At 42.2% G+C, this 25143-nt stretch overlaps 1 protein-coding gene across 1 annotated transcript in view; it reads left to right on the top strand.

Annotated features, from left to right (window-relative positions):
* CLIC1 (chloride intracellular channel 1) overlaps positions 1-25143 on the top strand; it is a 622132-nt gene that overhangs the window by 291946 nt on the left and 305043 nt on the right. The window contains exon 2 of the mRNA XM_044083235.1: positions 19984-20093. Coding sequence (XP_043939170.1) covers positions 19984-20093 — 110 coding nt within the window. The remainder of the gene's footprint in view (positions 1-19983; positions 20094-25143) is intronic.

Raw genomic sequence — 25143 nt, 5'->3', positions numbered from 1 at the left:
CACATTTATCAAGACCAAGGGACATTCTTATATCATCTGAAAAAGATTTGAAAACTTGCAGTTGTGCTTTCATTTCCTCATCTGATGAGCTGTATTTTTAAATCATTGACAAAGAGAAGATAAGTCTGAACACTGTTGTTTTTCATAGCCATGGCCTAAGCTGTTAAGTAGACAGTTTAATGGGTTAAGGGCAAGACAGAATAACAGCGGTTACAGAGTCAGCCTGGAATAACCCCCTTTGAAGTTTTATCCCTGGAATAATAATTTGTCTTTTATTATGGCTTAATTGCAAAGTGGTCTGCCACGGTTTCATGGTCACTGTGATGTAGTTGATCAGTGTAGGGATGTATGTTATACTTTTTTAAGCACTGTTTTATCCATGCATGTGGGATACTATCAAATGCTTTTTATAGTTAAGTCCATGCCATACATAGATTCTTCCCCTTTTTTACAGTTCTTCACTATGACTTACAAATGATCCTTTGTTCCGTATGACTTTATTTTATTGCCCTTTCGTTCTGCTGCCATAATTGAGTTTTCTTCTAAATGACTGTAAACTCTGTCGGCATCAATTCCAGTGTATTGTTTATATATCTTTGGAAGGCAAGTTATTGGTCTATAGTTTTTAGGGTAGCTTGCAGGGTCAGTCTTAAGTAGAAAAGTTGTTTTTCCTGTTAGCCAGGTTGGTGTCTGCTCAGGGTGCCCATGTAAATGGTTCTTACTCGGGTAAATGTTTGTGCAAATATGTTAATACTTTTAACCAGAAGTTGGGTACTGTATCTGGGCCTGGGGTTTTCCAGTTAGAGGCTTTTGTCAACTTTTTTTCAATCTCTCTGGCTGTTACTTCATCCATTTCATATCCTGTACCTTTAAGCTACTTTCTTCTTTTACTTCTATCCATTTATTATCTTTGTGATCCACCGGATCTTAATAAATACTTCTCCAAAGTTTATCCATTTCTTCTTTTTTTTTTGGTGATTTTTCAGTTCCTTTACTGTTTCCCAATTTGCTGTAAAACCTTTTTGGGTCATCAATAAATTGCTCATTTTGTACATTTCTTTTATATTTATCCACGTATCTTCTACGTTTTTCCACCTGTGCTAATATTTTTAGTTCATTTACAATAGTGCATGATAAATCCTGCTCTGTTCTAATACTGTGCATTGCTTTATTATGTCTCTCTCAGTATTTTTGTTGATATGTTCCCTCATGTATATTCTAATCGCACCACTCTTCTTTAATTGCTTTATAGTTTTCTCTGTTCGATACTTCCGTGATGGTATTTGATTTCTCCCCTGCCTTTTCCTTACTACCCTGTGTTTTTGTGATAGAACGTTATCAGTTATTAATTTAGCTGCACAATAATATATCCTGTTTACTTCTGTTATATTGCATGGATCTCTGCAGACAGTCCTAATTAGTGTATTCATTTGTTTTATCGAACCTCTGACTTTTTGGGTTTTATTGACCTTCTGCAATCTTATTTTTTTGATTTTAATATGCCTGTCTCTCTTAAATCTAGCAACTCTTCTCTTAGCTCATTTTCTTCTAAACTGAAGGCATATTTTTTGTTTTCCAATAACTACAGGCATTCTTTAGAAAGTTCTGTAGCATCGTCCTGTGTCGCATTCTCTTCAATTTCATCATATGCCATCCGTTGCTCTGTCATTTGGGAACTCGCTGGCCTATCACTCCTCAACAGTGACTGTCCGAGTTTCCACAGTTTCCTGTTCCTTCCTTTGCTGTCCATCTTTAAGTGAACATCTATACTGGTTTCCTATGGAAGGCTCCAAAAATATCTTAATATGGCACCTGACCAATTGCTTCCTGTTCCTCTGGTTTCCTCTTAATGTGGATATCCATTGCTCTATCCTGTTGTCGTGCTTTCTGAATTAGATTTTCTACACTGAATCCTTCAATTCGCAGGTACTCCATAACCTCGGTATATATTTCTTTACCTTCTCCATTGCTAATTGTGAAGGCTGACAGCCTAGCCATATGGAATTGAGCAGATAATTCTTTCATTTGTAAATATAAATGCAAACTGCAGGCTCGTTGTCTTAAATGTAAAGAAATACTGTTATATGTGGAACTGGAAATAAATGTGACAACAGTGCACTCTGCTGACAAAAGTAAAACATGTGGTGACCCTTTGAAGTAGATAGCCATGCCAAAAAGTCTAGATGAAGACATTCTATTGTTTTAACAATGTAAATGCAGTTGATGTGTAGCCTGGGAACTCCAGGAAAGTGTAACAAAATGATTTAATGTTTATCAGAACTTCAATTTCAATTTAAACAGAGAACCAGAGATTATTGAGCATTTTTGTCTTGATCATTCAACTCACAGCACTGCCTCTTGCTCACATGTATGTGATCTTAGACTTGTGTTTTCTTTTAGAGATGGCTAGAACTAGAAGGATTAGACCAAGAGTTTTTCTGTGATATCAGAACTGTACTGCTGAATTTAAGTATTTCTGTGTGATCTCTGAACTCTTGACTAGCACGGACTGTGTAGTAGAAAGTATTGTCTTGTGGTTTTAATTATTTATTATTAAATATTTTAAAACCTTTTAACTGTGTCTGGTTTCTGTAGAGGTAATTTAAGCTCTAGAGTACATTGCATATTTATAGAGTTTACTGTCCAATTCACTGCAGAGAAGCTTTGATTAGTCACACTTACCAATTGGATAATATCGCACAGTAATAATTGGACACCTTTTTAAGGGCCTTTGGGTAGCTGATAAATATTAGCTGGGTGGTGGCAAGTGGTACTCCCGCATAGTCTGGGTAAAAGGGGCACAGCTGGCGAACCTGTGCCAGCCTTCCCCAGGAGTGTCTGTGTGGTTGTATAAACTTGTCTCAAAGTGTGTGGGTGTCAGCTACTTGGGTAGGGACACAAAGCACTGGTTGAACAGAGAAGGGTGCTGGAGATTTTAGCTTGCCCAGCTAGGCTGAGATCTGGATCCTATAGCTGTGCCAGTGGGGAGTCTTATTGGGGACCTGGGGAGCAAGAGAGAGACCAGACTGACTGTGATCTCTTTGTGCTTTTAAGGGAAATTGCACTTTACTGTGTGAATTTGTTATCCTTTCCTCATATAAGAGATGGCCCTCTCTGGTGTCAGTGGTGAAGATTGAGGCTCCGTGATTGCCTGGCCAGGGCACTGGTGTCACACTAATCTCCTTTCTACTTTTCATCTTTGTCTTTTTTTGTATTGTAAAATTTTCTATGTCTGGATTCCTTTGTCTGTATTTCTCTTCAAATATCTTTGGTGCTGCTCTTTTTGTATTGATTAGTTTTGTCTTCTCCTTTGCATAAATATTGCACTATATTAAATCTCTCTTTTTTTTTTTTTTTTCTTTCCTATGTCCACATTTCTTCTTCAGATATCTACTGATCTTCCTGCTTCTCCTTACTTTGGGGACTCGCTTCATCATGCTGTGGTGTAAGCTGTTAGAACTTCTGTACCAAATCCTTCACTTCGCAGGCTCTCCATAATTTCAGCTTATATTTTTTTAACTTCTACTTTAGTAATCTTCTTTTCCACAGTCCCTCTTTGTTATATATATTGTTTGTTAATGTGAAACTTTCCATATCTGGATGCCTTTGCTTGTATTCCTCTACAAATATCTTTGGGGCTGCCTTCTTTAGCTTGATTAATTTGGCTTTCTCCTTTGCATAAATATTGCACCATATTAAATCTCTTTCCCATGTTCATATTTCTTTTTTATACTTTTCAAAAATCTCTAGGTTTTGTTTATAGTTTTGCACTTCCTCAGATGCTTCTTTAATAGAAGTTTCTTTATCTGTATACCGTTTTTCACAAATCTGTTGCATTATTGAATACAAATTTTTTATTTCAAGTTTCTAGCAGTTTTACTTGTGAAAGTAGTTTTCTTTCCTCTATTTTCTCTCAGTTGTTTTGTATATTTTGTCTGGAAATTCTAGGCTTTTTGCATAATAGTAATGATACAGGATTTCTTTCTTATCCTCAATAGTCCATGCTGTTGTCTTTGTGGCTCTTCTTTGGCCTATCAGTTTTTGTGGACTACTACGATAGTGGGTGCCATCCTCACACTGGGCCCGGCCCCATTGTAGGAAAGTTTCCATATTTTGAGGATTCTGCACTGTCCTCTTTTCTATTCCTGGCACCAGTGCCTACCAGGATTGTTTGTTTTTTTTTTTTTAATCCTGGGTTTTGTGCACCCAGCTGTCTCTTTAATTTTTAACCTACTTCTGTCATGCTATATAAATACAGTGAATCAGTGTTGTTTTGGTGAGATTTTGTGAAAAATGGGATGTTCTTAGTGTTTCTCTGTTGCAGTCATTACATTTGGGTAATCTGCTGGCAGGTTGCCCTCAGTCGGCCTGAATTCCAAAGTCTTGGGTCCTGCGTCGGTTGCTGTCTTCTCTTGCATGACGTCAGGTCGTCAGGGGGTATAAAACATGCAGCCGACGCCATTTTCTTTAGTCTTTTTTGCCGCGCGGTGCTCAATGCAAGAAGCATTTCGCAAGTGCCGGTTGGCCGACTACTGAAATATTCGAGTTTGACTTTCAGAACCGAAGTCTTCACTAAAGCCAAGTACCTCGTTGGGGAAACTTTTTTCTTACTTTTTACCAATGTCAGAAAAAGTTAATAATTATGTTACTTGTGGGAAGCAAATACCTCATAAGGATTTCCATTTATACTGTATTCTTTGCCTAGGCTCTGATCACAACATGCCTGGCTGTCGGTTTTGTGGTAGATTTAACCAATGCACTATTAAGCATTGGTATATTTTTGCATCAAAGTATTTTGGAAACCGATTTAGCTATCCAGAAATGTCGTCTGATAGCAATCCAACTACCGGAGTACATAAAAAATGCAAAGAAAAGGACAGAGAAAGGCAGTAAAGACCCAAAACCAACGACGAAGCTTCTAAGCCAGCCACCAGTTCGCCGGTACTCAGTGAGGTGCTTTTGCAGCCCCTTATACCTGCTACCTTCGAGTCGCAGGCCTCTCAACACCCATGTGGAGTCCAGCATGCCACAAGATACTCAAGGTATTGGACAGATGGATGCATCTCCCTCTGATGGGTCCAGAGCTGCTGAGCAGGCACCGGCTTCTGAGGGTGTATTCAGATCTCAACATTTGTATATCAAACCGATGACCGCTGCAAAACCAAAGACAAAAGCAACTTCTAAAACTAAAAAAAAAAAAAAAAAAAACGCATGAGCCACTTGCACAGGCCTCTATGCCTAAAAAACAGATTATCAAAATGGCTGAAGACCTTATCTTGATCAGGGGTACCCATGCCCCTCCAGATAAGAGGTCTAGGCAAGACACTGATTATGAATCTTCAGGTTTCTATTTCTTCCGATTCCTGTTCTGATCATGAATTGTCTGTACCTCCCTATGAGGATTCTGATGCTGAGGAGTCTATTCCATCTGCATCTCCTCCCGAGGATTATTCATTTGGAGAAACCTTGCATACTTTGAGGGAGCGTTTTCACTGAGAGAATCGAGACTTTTCAGAATCAAAAACAGAGGCTCAGGGATTTCCTTCTTCTCCCGCAGCACAAGTCTTTAGCCATTCCCCCTGTTTTAGACATTGTGGATGATGTGTTTTTGGAGTCTAGCTTGATCCCTGACTCCTTACCTCCGGCTCCCAGTAAGCCTGACAGATATTACAGGGTCCCTGACTCTCTCATAAATTTTTATTTAGAAACCCTGCTGCTGATCCTAAAACTATTTCACATGGGCCAAAGGAAGTTAAGGCCTCAACAGCAAAAAATCCTACCCCCTCCGACAGAGATTCAAGGGCACTAGGACAGATGGAGAAAAAAGGTTTATACAGCTGCAACCTTGGCAATCAGGGCCTTAAACTGTCAATTTCATATGCTTAAGTACCAACAACATGTTATGGGATTGCTGAAACAGAAAATGATGTTTATTTCAGAATGGGCAGAAAGTAAAGAATTTTAGGAATTATTGCATGCAGCTGAAAAAGTTGGAAAGCATACTTTGCAATGTGGTTTTGATTCTTTAGAGGCCTCCTGCAGGGCCACAGTTACTGGATCTGTGATTAGGAGGCTTACCTGGTAAAAGGAACAAAATTTACCTGATCATGTTAAAGCTAAATTGCTAGATGCACCTTTACAGCATGATTATCTGTTTGGTATTAAGGCAGAAGAGGTTTTAAAGAAAATGGAAGACAAAGCTAAGACTATGCAAACTGTTAGACTTCTTACAAATGCAGCCACCCAGATTCAGTAGACACTGGCCTACAAAAAATTGGTCTTTTCCTGTGACAGGCAGAGCTCAAAGGGGCAAATCCAGACGCCCTAAGGGTTCCAGATACCAGGCACAAGATTCATACAGGTCAAAGCAATGGGGCTCTTCCACCTCCAAATCTGGAGGAGAAAAAGCGCAAACCTACAAAAGCAATCCCAGTGACTTCACTCTGCCTTCACCAAGCACTTATCTTTTGGCAGCACCCATAGGGGGAAAATTAGCACTTTTTGCTCAAAATTGGCAGTTAATAACCCAGGAAAAGTGAGTACTAAACATCGTATCACAGGGATACAGATTCCATTTCTATACTCTGCCAAGGGCAAGTGGTTGGCCAGATCTGCCAAAAAATCAATGGGCAGAGGGCACAGAAACAGGTAACGTCCCTCATGGATATGGGGGTAATTCAGACAGTACCAGAACAGGAAAAAGGACAAGATTTTTACTCTACTGCTTTTGGTACCCAGAAAGGACAAGGCCTGGTGGCCAATACTGGATTTATCAATTTTTGAACACATACCTGGACATTCCAAAATTCAAAATGCTGACTTTGCAGCAGCTTCTGCCCATGCTGGGCAAGAATGCTTGGCTGGTGACTTTAGATCTAAAAGAGGCATATCTGCATGTCCCAATAAGACAATCGTGCAGAAGATACCTCAGATTCAAGGTTGGCTTAATGCATTACCAATTCTCTGTACTGCCCTTTGGCTTATCTACTGCACCCAGGGTCTTTACAAAGTGCCTGGCACCAGTAATTGCATTTTGCAGACAAAGAAGTATACAAATATATCCTTACTTGGACAACTGTCTCATTCAAGCAGAGAACAAGGACACACTTCTTCGACACCTGGTATTTGTGAAAAGGCTTCTAACATGCCTAGGGTGCACAATAAATGAAAATAAATCACAACTGGTACCCTCTCAAAAGATAACATTCCTGGGTGCAAGCTTGGATACAACTTCCCAGATGGCTTACCTCACGCCATACAAGCAAAGGCAACTGACTGCTTACTTCAAACTGATGGCAACAAAAACCCAGTCTTCTGCAAGGCAAATTCTGCAGGCTCTGGGCTTTATGGCATCCTGCATCCTACTAATTCCATATGCAAGACTGCATATAAGGAAACTTCAATGGTACCTAAAACGTTTATGGAGTCAACATTCACACAGTCTGGAAACCATGATTCCTCTCATTCCCTGCCTGCAACAGGAGTTTCTATGGCGGGCAAAGGCATGTCACCAAAACATGGGACTGCCCTTTATTATACCCCCTGCCAGCCAAACCTTAACAGACGCTTCAGATTATGCCTGAGGGGCCCACATGGCAGGAAGATGCATTCAGGGCTTATGGACACTAAAACAAATGCATCTTCATATCGACCAGAAAGAGATGCTAGCTGTTCAAAATGCCCTAACAGCCTTCAAGGACTTACTTCATCCAGGACAACTACTGATAAAGACTGACAACACCACAGTCATGTGGTATATAAACAAGCAAGGGGGCACACACACTCATATACCCCCTTTGCAGATTAACCATGGCACTGTGGGACACAGCTTTGACCTACCAAGTACATCTTTAAGCTCAGTTCCTGCCAGGAAAACAAAACACTCTGGCAGATGATTTAAGCAGAAACCTTATGGATCCTCACAAATGGAAACTAAATCCACAAGTCTTCAGCATGATAAAGGAGAAATGGGGGAGCTCAGCCCTAGATCTATTTGCCTCTCCTTAAAATTATCAACTGAAAAGATTCTGCACAAGGACTTATAACATACAAGCATGGAAAGTGGACGCCCTATCCTTCAGTTGGAAAAACGTATCATTTTATGCCTTTCCTCCTCTGCCTCTTCTACCAAAGGTCCTCTTAAGTCAGACACGAGAAGCCAAAGATGATATTAATTGCCCCGAACTGGCCCCGCCAATACTGGTACCCAACCCTAAGGAACTTGGCTCAATACCAGCTTGGACCTTGCCTCAAACACCACAACTGCTATCTCAGCAAAACAATCAGATCCTGCGCAATCAGCTACAGACTCTGAACCTGGCAGCATGGCTAATCCTGTAGTCATACAAACACCACCTCTCAGTAAAGCTGTCATGGATGTCATTTTGGAAGCCAGAAGGCCTAGTACTAGAAAATCTTATGCTGACAAATGGAAGAGATTCTGTGCTTGGAGTCGAGCACAAGGAACTGATAGAGCAGAACCAAATATTCCTGAGATATTACAATACTTAACTGAGATGCTTGACAAAGGCCCATCTTTCTCATCAATCAAGATTCATGCCTCTGCCATTTTGGCTCATTACAATACAGAGCCACCAATCTTTTCTCATCCTTTTATTAAAGCAGTATCTTGGAGGAGCCAAAAATTTAAGGCCTCCTAGAAGATCACCATTACCTGCATGGGACCTCAATTATGTGTTGGAAAAGCTCACCCTGCCTCCATTTGAACCAGCTGCTACCGCTGATCTAAAGTTCTTATCATGGAAAACAGCTCTGCTACTAGCAATTACTAAAGCGAGAAGAGTTTGAGCTACAGGCCCTCTTCCCTGTAGAACCTTTTAGCATTTTTTTACCCAGACAGTTTGTCTCTGAGGACAAATCCTGCTTTTATGCCCAAGGTGGTTTCCAGTGTGGCTCTTAACCAATCAATTCATCTGCCAACTTTTTATCCAAATCCGCAGAACAAGGGGGAGAGAGTTCTGCATTCCTTTGACGTGCACAGACCGCCAAGACTCTACTTGATCAGGACAAAAGCTCCAAGAAAAACTTAGCAGTTACTAGTGTCATATGCTGCAGGATCAGAAGGAAAGGCTATTTCACAGCAGACAATTTCAAAAGTGGATAAGCCACTGCATCTGTTTCTGCTACTTACACCATGGTAAATCTGTGCCCAAGGGCATTAGGTCACGTTCCACCAGAGCTGCAGCTACTTCAGCAGCCTTTCTCAGAGTACCAACCAAAGACATTCTAGAGGCTGCTACTTTGAGTTCTATTCACACCTTTACAAAGCATTACCATTTGCCTCTCTACTCTAAAGTCCAGGGCAGGCTTTGCCACTGTAGTGCTGCAGGGCCTTGTAGCCGGACCTAATGCTGTTTAGCCCCAGCCTCCCAACCATAGCTTTGGGATTCTACCCAAATGTAATGACTGCAACAGTGACACACTGAGAACATAGTACAGTTGTGTACACTTAGCATTAATGTAGATGTTAGAGTGTATTCACTGTTTGCAGTCCAGGTTACCCTCCCGCCATCCCCCTGTCATTCTGAAGTTTATCTTTCTTTCTCTATCTTCTACAACCTATGTGGTGTATTTGCTTCTAGATGAAGGTAAAGTTTTTATTGATGCATGTATATTTATATATATATATATATATATATATATATATATATATATATATATATTTATATAATTTTGCTACCTTTTTGGGGGCACCTGACATTGGGGCAAGAAAAACTAAAGGAAATGGCGTCGGCTGCATGTTTTATACACCTGACGACCTGATGTCGTGGAAGGGAAGACCGCAACTGACGCAGGACCCAAGACTTTGGTATTCAGGCAGACTGAGAGCAACCTGCCAGCAGATTACCCAAATGTAATGACTGCAACAGTGAATACACTCTAACATTTGCATTTATGGTAAATGTACACAACTGTACTGTCCACCTCGTAAAGATACTCACCAAGACTTGACATGAATTCAGTTTCAGCAATACTACTTTCCCTTGCTTGCTTATCTTTCCATTCGGACCTCGTTACACTTCCCCTGAGGATGATTAGATGTTCATTCAGGATGAGAAGGGGAAACAATGGCTGATGTTACTATTTGAATAAGACTAAATATATTGGGAAATCTGAGCCAGTTTTTTGTTTCCTTTCAGGACAAGAAATTGGGTTTGGCAGTTCCCAAGCAAACGTTTTAATCCCCCTTTGGATTTTTAAAGCCATTTTCTTTTGTTGCTGTCTTTACTGCAAACGGCTTCCTATTTTTGTTCAAGCTCATTCAGCTAGGGTATTTGCCTCTGCTGGAAAATTTAAGGGTCCGTATGCTAGATCCATTTTGGAAGCCACTACCTGGTCTTCTGTGCATACTTTTACTAAACACCAAGTTGGATGCATTTCCAAGAGCCAGGACAGATTTTGCTAGGTTTATCTTCCTTAGTGTTTTGGAGGATTCCAAAGTTCCTCCTTTCATTTTTTGCAGTACCTTTAGTACTCTTCCTATAGTAAGGAATTCTGCAAAAGTGATTAAGGAATGACATTATACAGTGGAATAAGAACTTGCCATAACGGGAGATACAGTAATTGTCACGATCACAGTAACCAACCCTCCTTCATTTGACCTGTGGAGTTTTCTTTTTCTTCGGACCAAACAGATATATTTTTTTGTTTATATATGCAATGGGTTTTTTTACACCTCCTCAGTTGCTCCTGTTCTTCCCAGGCAATTCAGTTCTGAGGGTTTTACCCTCTTATATCACTTGTGTACCTTACACTTCATGTGTAGGACATTCATCTGATGTACAGCACGTGGAATGGCCCAGACTTTGGGATGCTGAGAAAACAGGTGGCTACCCTCGGCAGGATATCCCTATAGAAAGGAATGTTGCAGCACTAAGGATGTCTACTGTTTTGGCAAGTTGCACAAGTATGCTTTCTCTGATTGTCCCCTGTCAGAGTCAATTGTTTTCTGTTCTGACCATGGTAAATGTCTTCCAGGCAAAGTTAAGTCTCATTTGATTATGGCCTTGGCCTCTTTGCTGACATATTGGAGAGTGGACTCTAGAAGCATTCTAGAGGCAGCAACCTGGTCCTCTATTCATACGTTCACAAAGCAGTGCAAACTGGATTTCTTTTCAAGGCCCAGAGCAGGCTTTGCTAGATCATTCTCCAGAGGCTCTTGGATCCTTGTCCCTTTCACCTCCCAGCTAGGATAAGCTTTGGGAATCTAACCAAAATGCCACAGAGGCAGTAGGAATGATGAACATATTGCAGTTGCACAAGTTCTCCTTATCTGTACCTGTAGATGTTTGAATTCCTCAGTCTCAGTGCCAACACCCACTCGTCATCCCTCAAATTGTGTGTAGTTGAGGTGGATTTCATCCTTTTTGTTTCAGTGATTGCTGGATTTGTTTTTGTGGTGGTGTGACTGACTTTTTAATTTACTCTTGCTAGTTGATTCTGTCCTCCTTTGTGGATGCAAAAAGCCTGAACACTTGCTTCCTGTCGCAGCTGAAGGCTTCCTTCTCAGGGTATACTCATCCAATCTGCTGTCACAGGAAGATACAGGGAAGGAGGGGAGTCTTAGCTTTTGAAAGCTGGCCAGTACTGGGTCACCTTGGCAGATGACCCTGAGGAATTTGAGCATCTACTGTTAAAGGTAAGTAGGACTTGCACAGATGTATGTACTTCCCATTCTCATGGCCCTTTTAGGGTGGGAAGCATTTAAGTTTGGGAGGGTTCAATGAAAGTGAAGCAGTCAGTAGGCCCATCTTTATGGTACTGTTCTGGAGATGCTACTCGTTGTCCTAGCACTGCAGGCAATTTCAAGATTTCTTTCCTCATGGTGTGATTTCTGTCCAGGCAGTCACTACTTTCATGATGTAGTACATAAAACAGGGGAACCCGTTCATACCTGCTGTGTCAAGAGGCCTTAAGTGTATGGCAGTGAGAAATGTTTTCACAACACTTTTTTCTCATAGCAATGCACATACCATGTTGAACCAAAGTGCTTGTGGACTAGCTGACTTGCTGCATTCTTATTCCTCACAAGTGGTCCCTCACCATTTGCGACAGAAGTGGCCAAACTTGCTGTGCTCTCTTTGCATCTCCCAACTGTTTGAAGTGTAACAGTTACTTTGCCATCATCTCTCAGCAGACTCTTTCACCAAGGGATGCTCCGGGGCATAATTGGGCACCTGCTGATGTTCTTCGTCTTCCCTTGCTGCAGTCCTGACAATTGGGTATAGTCCGCGTCCCAGTCGGCCCGAATACCAGAGTATAAGGCTGACGCCGGTCATGGCGCCTTAGACTGACGTCAGAACGTCAGGGTACTAATGCGCATGACCGACGTCATTTCCTCAGTCTTTTTTGCCGCATGGTCCGATGCAGAAGCAATTTTGCGAGTGCAGGTTGGCGTTCTGAGATTTTCCGAATCCGGAGTTTCAGACCGAATACAGAGTTGGCTAAGTAACCCCGTTGGGGAACATTTTGGTGTTTTCTTGCCTCAGTATTTAACCGGATGTCAGAAAAAGTGAATAACTGTATTTCTTGTGGGAAGCAGATACCGCACAGGGATTATCATACATTGTGTATACCTTGTTTAGGGCCTGAGCACGACGTTGTTGGTTGCCGCTCTTGTGCTAGATTTAACAAGCGCACTATTAAGAGGAGGCTTGATTGTGCTAGGTTAGTGTTTGGGAAGCGTTGCAATTATAATATGCCGCCGGATGCTCCGCGCCTGCTTCACCTAAGAAGCGCAAGGACAAAACAGTGAAGTCTAGGGGTGAGGAACCGGCAGTCCCGGACGCCGGTCCTTTAGAAGGCTCAGGGGAGCCAGAGGTTTTGCCAGGAGTCTCTATGGAGTCTCAGGCAGATACTTTACTGTTACAGGATGTGCCCTCTCAGGAGGTAGGCCAGGCTGAGGGGCTTCTCAGGTAACTGTTCTTCCCTCTCTTCCCAAGGTAGTTAGGGCCTCTCCTTCTGTTGCCAAAGCTTCTTTAGAGGAAGGCCAAGTTCAGCTTCTGTAGGGCTTCTCCTAGCATTTCGGCTCTGTGCCTAAGAAACATATGCTTAAAATGGCAGAAGATTTGATTACTTTGATTAGAGGTTCTATGCCCCCACCTGATAAGAGGCCTAGGGTGGAACAGGAGTTTGATAGTTTTGAACAGTGTTCACAGGCTTCAGAGTCTTTTGTGGAAGACTTGCAAGAGTTTCCTACTTATTCTGATTCTGATGTGGATGATTCCACTCCTTCAGCTTCTCCTCCTGAGGATTTTTCATTTTCAGAGACTCTTCACTCCATGAGGGAGCACTTTAAATGGGAAGGCCAAGATTACTCTGACTCCAGAAAAAGGCTTAGGGAATTCTTGTTTTTGCCCCAGCATAGGCCTTTAGCTATTCCTCCTGTGTTGAATGTGGTGGAGGATGTTTTTGCAGAGGCTTCTCTGAACCCTGATTCCTTGCCTCCTGCTCCTGTTAAGCCTGATAGGTATTATAGGGTGCCCGAAGCTCATAAGTATTTGTTTAAGAGTCCCAGGGCGGACCCAGAAACTGTTTCTCAGGGGCCTAAAGGTGTTAAAGCTTCTGTGGTTAAAAATCCTGTACCCTCTGATAAGGAGGCAAGGGCTTTGGATAGGTGGGGTAAGAAAGTATATACTTCTTCCACTCTAGCCATGAGGGCGTTGAATTGTCAATTTCATATGCTGAAATATCAGAATTATCTCCTTTCACAATTGAAATCTAAGGTGGATGCTTTGGCGGAAGGTATTGAGTGTAAAGAATTGCTGCATTTGGTTCATGTGTCTGAACAAGTGGGTAAGCATTCTTTGCAGTGTGGTTTTGATGCTGTTCAGGCCTCCTCGAGGGTGGCTGCTACTAGTTCTGTTCTTCAGACATGCATGGTTGAAGGATCAGAATTTAGCTGAGCATGTTAAGACCAGGATTTTGGATGCTCCTTTACAGTCTGATGTGTTGTTTGGACCGCCTGTGGAAGCAGTTTTAAAGAAAATGGAGGACAAAGCTAAGTCTATGCAGACTGTTAAAGATTTTTGCAGGTGCAGCCTCCAAGTTTAGTAGAAATTGGCCTGCTAAGGGGTGGACATATCCTGCTTATGGTTCCCAGTCTAGGGGTAGGTCTAGACGTGGTAGGGGCAGGGCTCAAGGTTCGTTTAGGCCTAGATCAGACAGTTCACCTGCTCAGACTTCTGGTGAGGGCAGGGGTCAGTCCTTTCGTAAGCAGAACCAATGACCTGCCTTTTCAGCTGCCAGTGGACTCTCGTCTGGCAGCTCCTTTGGGAGGAAGATTGTCTCTTTTCAAAGAAAATTGGGATTTAATCACTCAAGACAGATGGGTGCTGGATATCATTCATCACGGTACAGATTTTATTTCCACACAATGCCCCTTTCAAAGGCATGCCAGATGTTCCTCCTCCACAAAGAAAAAGAGGCTGCAAGCAAGCTTCTCAGTTACTCCAGATAGGGGCGATTCAGCCCGTCCCTGTCTCAGAAAGGGGCTTCCGATTTTATTCTCGCCTGTTCCTAGTACCAAAGAAGGGGAACACATGGAGACCAATTTTGGATTTATCTATCCTCAACACTTATCTGGACATTCCCAAGTTCAAGATGTTGACGTTACAACAACTGTTACCTCTGCTGGGCAAGGATCACTGGATGGTAACTTTGGATCTCAAGGAAGCTTACCTTCATGTGCCCATAAGGCTAAGTTGCAGAAAGTATCTGCGGTTTCGAACTGGAGATTTTCATTATCAGTTCTCTGCATTGCCCTTTGGCTTATCTACTGGGCCCAGAGTATTCACAAAGGTTCTGGCTCCAGTGATAGCTTACTTCAGGCTTCAAGGCATTCAAATTTATCCTTACTTGGACGATTGCCTGATTCTGGCTCAAGAAAAGGAACACCTTCTACAGCATCTGGAATATGTCATAGCAGTGCTAAGATGCCTAGGGTATTCTGTGAACGAAATAAAGTCCAGTCTAGTACCCTCTCAAGACATGTGCTTTCTGGGTGTGAGACTGAATACAGCAGCCCAGATGGCCTTTTTAACCCCGGACAAACAAAAGAGTCTGTCACTTTACTTCCATCAACTATCTCATCAGTCCGTGCTGACTGCAAGGACAGTCCTTCAAGCATTAGGGTTCATGGCATCTTGTATTCTGGTGCTTCCCAATGCCAAACTGCATATGAGGAAGCTGCAATGGTATCTCAAAATGTATGGACACAGCACTGCCAAGATTTGGACACTGTCATTCAAATAATACCTTGCCTTCAAAAGGAATTCTTGTGGTGGGCTCAGGAATGTCACCTAAACAAGGGACTCTCTGTGACCCGGCCAGAGGCGAGTCAGATTTTAACGACAGATGCCTCGGACACTGCTTGGGAGCTCATCTAAATGGAAAGTGGATACAAGACAAGTGGCCTGCCAGACTACAGCATCTACATATCAACATGAAGGAGATGTTAGCAGTCCAGTTTGCATTGATGGCGTTCAAGGAGTTACTTCTTCCAGGGCAGGTGTTGATTCTGACAGACAACACAACTGTCATGTGGTACATCAACAAGCAAGGGGGTACACATTCTTATCCTCTATGCAGGCAAGCAATGATTTTATGGGAGACTGCGTTAAGCCTGCAACTGACTCTTCAGGCAAGGTTTCTGCCAGGAGCACAGAACTCCCTAGCAGATGTATTAAGCAGACAAATCATGGATCCCCACGAGTGGAAACTGGATCTTCATGTATTTCAGAAATTGACAGTGTCATGGGGAACTCCAGACATAGATCTGTTCGCTTCTCCACTAAACCACCAGCTGCCAAAGTATTGCACAAAGGGGTTTCATCACACAGCTTGGAAAGTGGATGCTCTGTCTTTCAGTTGGAAAAACCTTCATGTCTATGCCTTTCCTCCTCTACCTCTTCTTCCAAAGGTATTACTAAAGGTCAGACGGGACAGGCCAAGGATGATTTTGATAGCTCCAGATTGGCCTCGGCAACACTGGTACCCACTTCTAAGGAGTCTTGTAAAGAAGCCTCCATGGCCTTTGCCTCTGATTCCTCATCTGTTATCTCAGAAGGACGGTCATCTGCTCAATGTCAAGCTTCAATCTCTTCATCTCACAGCTTGGCATATTCTGTGTTGAAGCATGGTAGGTCTCAGCTTCCTCAACAAGTTTTAAATGTGATTATGGAAGCTAGACGGCCTAGTACTAGGAGAGTGTACGCAGAAAAATGGAAGAGATTTTTATTTTGGAGTACAGCAAAGAATTTGGAGATTTCAGAGCCTAATTTGAGTGTGGCTCTTCAATATCTTACTGAATTATTGGACAAAGGTTTGTCTTTCTCTTCCATAAAGATTCATGCTGCAGCAATTTCAGCTCACTATGATTGTGACCCACCTTTGTTTTCGCATCCTTTGTTCAAGCAGTTTCTTAGAGGGGCAAAGAATATAAGACCCCGACGTAGAGCTCCTACTCCTGCTTGGGATCTCAATTTTGTGTTGGAAAAACTTACTCTACAACCTTTTGAGCCTGCAGCTACTGCTGAATTGAAATATTTGTCATGGAAGACTGCTTTTCTGTTGGCTATTACTTCTGCAAGAAGGGTGTCTGAGTTGCAGGCCCTTATGGCAGTAGAGCCTTTTGATTTTCCATAAGGACAGGGTATCATTACGTACTAATCCTTCCTTTATGCCTAAGGTGGTTTCTAGTGTGGCTTTAAACCAAACTATTCATTTGCCTACGTGTTTTGCAGATCCTCAAAATAAAGGGGAAAAGATTTTGCACACTTTAGATGTACACAGGCAATTGCGTTATTATTTGAGCAGGACTAAAGATTTTAGGCAGTCTCAGCAGTTACTTGTTTCTGTTGTTTTAAGTTCACAGGGCAAGCCTGTGTCAAAACAAACTATTTCTAGGTGGATTGGCTTTTGCATTGCATTTTGTTATTCCCATCATGGCAAAGAGGTTCCAGCTGGGATTAGGCCTCATTCCACTAGGGCTACTGCCACTTCAACAGCATTTCTAAGGGGTGGCAACTAAGGATATTCTGGAAGCAGCTACTTGGAGTTCAGTGCATACTTTCTCTAGGCATTATCACCTGCCTATATACTCTAAGACTAGAGCTGGTTTTGCCACAGCTGTTTTACAAGGCATGTTGTCAGCTCCTGCTACTTTATAATTTGCCAGCCTCCCTTACCTCTGCTTTGGGATTCTACCCAATTGTCAGGACTGCAGCAAGGGAAGACGAAGAACATAGTACAGTTTTGTACCTACCATAAATGTAGATGTTCGAGGATTCCCTTGCTGCAGTCCAATTTACCCTCCCTCCTTCCCCTCTGTGTTTCAGGGTGGTTGTGTAGGTGAGTTTACATGCTTATATATTTTTTGTATATATTACTGTATATATTGTACATGTTTTTTGGTGCAGGTTGTTTTTGGGACTTGTCTTTTTGGGTCTTCTGACATCTGGGGCAAGAAAAGACTGAGGAAATGACGCCGGTCATGCGCATTAGTACCCTGACGTTCTGACGTCAGTCTAAGGCGCCATGACCGACGTCAGCCTTATACTCTGGTATTCGGGCCGACTGGGACGCGGACTATACCCAATTGTCAGGACTGCAGCAAGGGAATCCTCGAACATCTACATTTATGGTAGGTACAAAACTGTACTTTTTATATGCCTTCCTACCTGTTCCACTGATAAGTTCTTTAATGAAGTTTCCATGTGCAAGGCAATGGTAATTCAGTGTTTCTTTTTGACTCCAACAGGTTTGGTTCCCTTGCCTCTTGTCCCATCCTGTGTGACCTACATGGGTCCTGGATCCCCATCTGTATCTTCCATCTAATTCATCCAGCAAGCCTCACCTGGACATCAGATCTTTCAAACTAACCACATGATTTCTCCAATTCCAAAGACAGCCAAGGAATCCACACTACCATTTAGACTGGTATATATTTTAACAGCTAGTCAGAAATGTTCCACTCAAAAAATGCTCTTAAGTGGAAAAAGTTCTCTATATGAGCAGTGTAGAACAGGCTTGATCCTCTTTCTGCTTCACTGCAAGCTTTAGTGGATTTCTTAGTTTGTCTTTCCATTCAGATGCAAGCTATTCTGCTGTTAAATTTCAGTGAACAGCTTATCTGTAGCTTTCACAAGGTATCATTGTTATCAAGTGCTTTGCCCATAGCATTTCTTAAGGTTTCTAAAGCGTTCCTTAAGAAACCTTTTGTTTTAGCTACCTGTCAAAGGTCCAGCACCAGTTATGACATTACCTTGACGTTACAAGCTGTTCAGCCTCCTTTTGTATAGATTCATAGATTATAGATTAGTCCTAGGCTAACTGCCCTTGTGAGCCATTTTAAGCCTAGCCAATTACCCCCTGTGAGATTCAAACCCTGTACCGTTTGTTTGTAAGGCAAGCACCTTAACCATTAGGCCATGTTACTTGAGCCTGCATCTACTGATTAAATTGATGTTTCTTGGAAAACTCTGTTTTTGGTGTCTGTGACCTCAGCTAGACAAATTTCTTAATGAGAGGGCTCGTCTTGCAGTCATCCTTTTCTTATTTCACAAACACAAAGTGACTCTCTGACCTAATCCTACCTTTGTACCTAAAATAGCCAGAGTCAGCCTTGAGCAAGGATGTACATTGCCTGTCTTTTTTTCGCTATTTATTATAGAGTAATGCACTCTGCGCACTTCAGATGTAAAAAAAAAAATCATGTGAAGTTTTATTTTCACAGAGCAAAATCCTTTGCAGAAAGGTTTCTTTTTTTACAACCAAAGTGAGGACCACCATTTGTCACCTTGTTTCTATGGCTTTCAGATTGCATTCTTTCTGTTTATAATTCAAAGGAGTTGTACCTTTCAACCAAACCCAGAGCATACTCCAGTAGATCTCTTTCAACTTAAAACCAGAATTGTTGGAGGATTGTCAAACATTACAAACTAGATCTGGTTTCTAGATCAAGAGTAGCTTTCTGTTTCACAAGGTATCCTGCCAAATGCCACCTTCTTGGGGATCTTGGTAGGTGAAGACTGTGTCCCAGCTGTCTAGATGGATGGAGGAAGCAACGTAAGATGCAAGGCTTGTGTGTAGATCCTGATCCTTGTTGTCTTCCAAGTTTCAGTATCTGTCTATCCTCGGGGGGGGGGGTCCGTTGGGCAAATTGAGGAATGCTATTAATGCAGTGCATTATTGGAGAGTAGAGCTCAAGTGCTGGAGAAGCTCTGAAAATATTGCCGTTAAGGTCTTACTAAAGGTAGATAAACCCCACTGCTGAAATGGGCAACAAGGATTTATTGTGGTAAGTACACAATTTAGGTTATTTCATACTCCTAAGTTTTTTTTCTGAAACAAAACAGTAGCACGAAAGGGAGTAAGTTACCCAGGGCAACATACTCCCTTGCTGCACTTTTGGCAGGTATTATAATGACTTCATGTTACTTGAGAACTTTTTTGTATAAAATAAGCCAACCAAGGAAAGTTTGAGGTGATTATCATTGGATTATTTTTGTACTGGAGAAGACAGTACAGAACATGGATAAAATTGGTGCCTTTGGTTTTAGGATAAGTGGGGACAGTAGGTGGGACCATGTTTTGTCTGGCATCAGTTTTTGTATGTGAACCTGTCTGTACACCAGAGGACCCCCATGTCCTTCCTTTTGTGTAGTTAAAACATTTTATATGATGACAAACCAAACTGAAAGCAGTCATTTAGGGTGAATTTCCGGAATGAAAATATTTTAACCTGGGGTGGGGCACAAAGTCAGTGGAGAAATTAGAACCATTATCTGTTTTCTAATGCTCTCACTCCCATAGATTTTTTTTCTTTAAATTATTTCATAACAGAATGAAGAGTGAAGCTTTTCCTGGAATGATTGCTCTTTTGAGTTCTTTGCTTGCATTTGTTTTTTTTAGGAGCAAACATCAATTACAATCTTTTTTTTTTTTTTCCCCCATCTGTTTTAGGCTGGATGTGATGGAGTATGCATTGGGAACTGCCCGTTTTCGCAGAGACTTTTCATGGTCCTTTGGTTGAAAGGGCCCACCTTCAATGTTACCACTATTGACTTGAAAAAGTAAGTTGTTCCACCCAGTGCCAACATACCCAAATGTTACATATTCTGTATCTTCTTTCATGTGTCTTGAGAAAGCTAATGAAAACTCATTAAACTTTATATCATTGTTCCGTCTAACATCAGAAATATTTTCATTTCTGTTGGTTATTTTCTAAATGCTCGTATTGCTTATTTTAGTTTGGTGTGTACAACTGGGTAGTGATGTAGTTGATCTAATGTCTTCTGAATTATTTCTTGTAGAAAGAGACAGTTGATGGTAGTCTCTGTAATATTTGGGAAGGGGTGAGACTCGTAGAAATGTGCATTTTACATGCTGCTTCAAGCATTTGGTAGTCTAATACTAGTAAATTTAAGTATGTGTTTACTTTTTAATGTTCAATAACAGTTCAGGTTAAAACTGTTAATGATCTGCTTCCTTTAGTCTTGGGCTTGATTACCTCAGACCTTCATTTTCCTGTGTGTGGCTCTGAGCAAATTACTTAAGACAGTGTTCCTGGATCATCCCTGTAAAAGGACACATGTCCATTGAGCTTGTCCAGTTAAGAAATCAAATGTAAAGAAATAAAGACGATGTCTGAGCTGATTTATTTGGTCCTAAATTCTACTAGGGGGAAAAAAATCAAAGCAAGTGAGTACTTCATCCTGCTGATGGTGAAATGTCTGTTTGATCATTACTACCATGCATTTTGTGAACCAGATTAAAAAATGTTCATAACTGTCACTTTTCAGTTTACCACTGTCCAATTTGGCTATGCTAGTCCAGGCATCCCTAGAACTGTCACCACAGGAAAAAAAAAAACGAGTATTCTCTGAAAAGGCTATGAGCCGAGGCACTAGAGGAGTTTCAGGAGTGTTCGTGTTTCCTACAGTTTTTATTTGCTGGAATTTATTGCTGCTGATTCCGTGCATTTTGAAAAAAAGTGATCCTGGTGTTGGACTTTTTACTGAATAAGACTGAGCATTTGTATTTTATTAAAACGTCTGGAAGGTAACACTGGCCTTGTTTTTTTCCTGTGGTGATAGTTTTGTATGCTCTGGTATTGGTGGTGAAAACATCCCCAGAACTGTGTTCATATTTACCAAACGGCCAAGTTCCTTTCTTCATCTTGCCATGTTATCCATTCCAGACTGTTCTGTTCCATTTAACACGCAGTAAATTTCATCAACTAGTGGACCAAGAGATAACTTGTCAGTTAGTACTTTAGTTCTATTTCATCTTTCAGCTGAGTGCAACTGACGGGTACCATTTAAACAAATCTTAATAGTTGTAACAACTGCAGTACCTACCATTTAGAGAGAAAGAATGAACTTGACTGGACTTACACTTATGAGCTTCATACCTGTAGTATTACTGATAACAGTACTGCAGTATCAGACCAAAAATGAAGGAAAAGTCTGTTACCTGTAGAAACATGGTAGGTAAGTGTATCTGCGTTTTAAGAAGGAACAAAGCCAACATGTAAGAGTAAGCAATAGCCAGTCTTTCAACTTGTCTGTAGTTGTGGGTGCCTGCGTGTGTGTCCTGCGATGTATTGCCTTACTATCTTGGCTAGATTGCATGTCTTGCAGACGCTGGTGACTGGGTTAAGTTTTGCCTCCCCTACAACAGACAAATGAGATGAATCAAGGGGACACGTTATAGAATGCATAAGTAGCAGAAGATATACTGAATAGTCATGAATAGTCAGAGCAGGAATGAGTAATTTTTGATAATTTGTTTTAAAACTTTTAGCCCTGTTCAAGTTTATCAAGCTTGGAAATTAACTTGCCTTCAAGGATTGCTTTATTAGTTTTTCTTTTTCTCTGTGTGTTCATTTCCTTTCCCGTTTGCTTTATAGTCCTCCACATCACTCCCTGTCTGTCACAACTCCTTTGTTTCCCTATTGACGAAACCTGACCCACAAGTGTGGGTGTCATTTGGGCAGATGTGAAGGCTTTCTTGTCTGGTGCTATCCATGGACCATTCACCTTTTACACCTCCGCCTTTCACAGGTTTTTCAGACAGACCTGCTGTGAAGAACTGGTGTTTCTTTTATTGTTAAGGTTTCTTTCTCTGCTTTGCCCGTGCTTTGCCCCTTTGCTTCTACTACTTTAGCATGACAAATGTTTGCTTGAAATCCTCATTAACAGGGACACTCAAGCCATTTTCCCTTTGAGGGTGGACACTGAGGCCACCATTGCTATCGGGTCCTACTGTGCCCTCCCTGTGTTTCTGGATGTTTCTGCACAGAAGCACAGTGAAGGCTACCATCACTGACTGGGAAAGCTGAACCCATGTCTGTCATTTTAAGTATCACTGGAGCCAGTAAATCACCACTCATTTAGAATGTAGCGAGTGATCGGTACCACCACTTCTAACCCCCACCACTAAGATGGGTGTGTCAGCAACATCTTCTTACTTTTCCACCCTCCTCCAACTAGCTCTTTCTGTGCCTGAACTACTGTTGGACTCTAGTCATAGTCAGAGCTTTATCCTTCTGTACCAACAGTCTGCTATGTGATATCCTAAACTGAAGATATCTGATTTCTTGTCACCTTCATCAGCAGTGACTGCTTTTCACAGGTCTTTCACTTTGTTCATAAGTATTGGGTGCACTCATGTTCCTGTCAGTCCTTGTAACAGCATAGTGAGTGGCCCCATGTAATACTCTGCTTGTTCCAAAATATAAAAATGCTTAGTGTGACCCCTTTCTAAGTCATGGACGTACTGAAATTTTCACTTTTATTACCCCTAACCCCTTCTGTCTCTTGACTTGGTTAAATTAAGCAAACAGAGTCTATGCCGAGAGTTGAAACAAGACAAGTTTTTCTTTCGTTGTAGCTCTGTTGCATCTGTACCCTTTTATGAGCATCTAGCTTAGTTTGCCATATGGTAATGGCAGATGTGGATCTGTTGAAAGGAGGTAGGAGTACTCCCTTCCTTGAGCTGATGTCTGTGGTATACCTGTCAACCTTTTAATGCCAAGAATTCTGGACCAAGCCAAAAATAATGGGTATACAAGTACCAACATCAGGGACGTGTTTTAACCTTTGCTCTTGGAAAATTGATAAAATAACAGATTTTGATTTAGCATGCACTTTCTAAAGATTATGAAGTCTGAACCTCAAATGCCATTGTTTAGTGACTTTAAATTTAAACGGTTATACAGAAAACCACAAGATGTTATGTAGTCCTATCTCGCCTACATTCTTGCGCGTGAGTTCACTCGGCCTATTTTTACTAGCTCAAAGTCTCTCACTGGCTGGGCTAAGAGGGTATCCCAAGATGCACTGCTCCCTATCCCCAGATCTCATTTGCCACTTGTAGAGCTTTGACTGGTCTCGCTTGGCTGTGGCTAAGTACCCTCTTTTTTTACCTTTTCTCTTTGAGAAAGTTGTTTATTCAAACCCAAAAGCTATTTTAATAGCTATTCTTGCAGATTGCTAATTTGTGTGTGTGTGTGTGTGTGTGTGTGTGTGTGTGTGTGTGTGTGTGTGTGTGTGTGTGTGTGTGTGTGTGTGTGTGTGTGTGTGTGTGTGTGTTTGTTTCAGTGCTTGTGTTAGTAGTTTGGTATCCCTTCTTTCCAGCGGGCTAGGCCCATTTTAGTTGGAGGACCTAGTCCTCCCCTCTCTCTATCTCATTTAATTAATCCTTGGTCTTGTGTTTTCCTGAAGAATTGTTTCAATTAGGGGTTCTTGTGTGTGTGATTGGTACTGCTCCCCGCTGTGTCTCGTTGTGTGAACCATTTAGATTAGTGGTTCTCTGTGCGCCTGTTGATTTTTTTTGTACCGGTGTTCAAAATTGTTGTGGTGTTTCCCGCCATTTTGTGCCAGTTACATCTAGGCTGTTTTTCCACTTATTGTGTAATGCCCAAAGATCAGCAGGAACATAAGCCGCCTGGCTTTAAGAAATGTTCCAAATGTGGTTATAAAATGTCCATCACAAGATGGACATTCTGTGTGTGTCTACTGCCTCGGAGCCATCCATTTACAGGAGTCGTGTAGCTTTTGCCCAGTCCTAGGGTGTTCCAGGAGAGAAAAAATAAGTTAATTTTAAAAGGACTTTTAAAACCATCTTTTGAGGAAGCTATTGATTCAGCTTCTAGTACTAAGTCTAAAGCTTCCAAGTCCAAGAAAAGGTCTCTGGCTCCATCTGCCACTTCGGAGCCTCCGGAGAAGTTTACGGTTTTGGACTCTACCTCCTCGACTCCACTGTCTTCGGGGCTGCAGGCGGTATCTGTATTAACCGAATCGGCGTCTGCTCCAATTATCCTTGAGCCCATTTGGAGCTGATCGCCCAGTGTCATACTGGGTTTACCGGGCAAGAGATCCCAGTCTCCATCTATCTCCTCCAAATCCTCCAGGCTTTCTGATTTGGATGTTGACAGGGTAGTGCAGAGGCTCCTGCAGTCGCCGGTGTTGGCCAAATTGTTTTCGGCTCCGACCCACTCTGCTCCGGTGCCAGTTTCCATGACCATTTCGATGATTCCTCCTCCAACCACATCCTTGTCGTTGGAGCCGGTATCGCTCCGAGTGATGTTCCTGCACTGGCTCCGATACCCCCTTTGGGTTTATTGGTGCCGATTTCTGCTCTGACCATGTCTGTTTCATCCACAGGGTTCGAGACTCTGGTCTCTTCAGTCGGCCCCAAGGGGGATACTTCGGGACAGCTGTCTGGTCCGAGTCTCCCACTCGGTGCATCGGCTCAGGGGACCCCAGTCCCAGTCGTGGCCTCAGAGGCTGGTCGGTCCTCTGATCCGGGAGGCCCTGCCTCCGAGGCCATGCGGAGCGCGCTGGCAAGATAGTCGGCTACATCACCCGGGTCGGTCATTCTGTCCCCCACCACCCTGGCAAGATCCTCTGACACTCACCTGTCCTTGGACAGCAGAGTGCCAGGCCCTAAGGACACCCCCACGAGTGGTCCCATTTTTGCCTGAGGAGCCCCCTAGAAAGAAATTGTGCAAGAGGAAGCACATAGACTCCCAGGATGTCTCTCACTCCCGATACTGACCTCAAGGAATCCAAAGGGTCCTCCAAGTCTTCCTCTGTTTCCTTCTCCGATATCCTGGAG

This window comes from Protopterus annectens, chromosome 9.part0, assembly GCF_019279795.1.
Source record: "Protopterus annectens isolate FY-2018-M chromosome 9.part0, PAN1.0, whole genome shotgun sequence".
NCBI lineage: Eukaryota > Metazoa > Chordata > Ceratodontiformes > Protopteridae > Protopterus > Protopterus annectens.
Note: the sequence above shows the minus strand (reverse complement) of the source record. Positions and strands in the feature narration are given on the sequence as shown.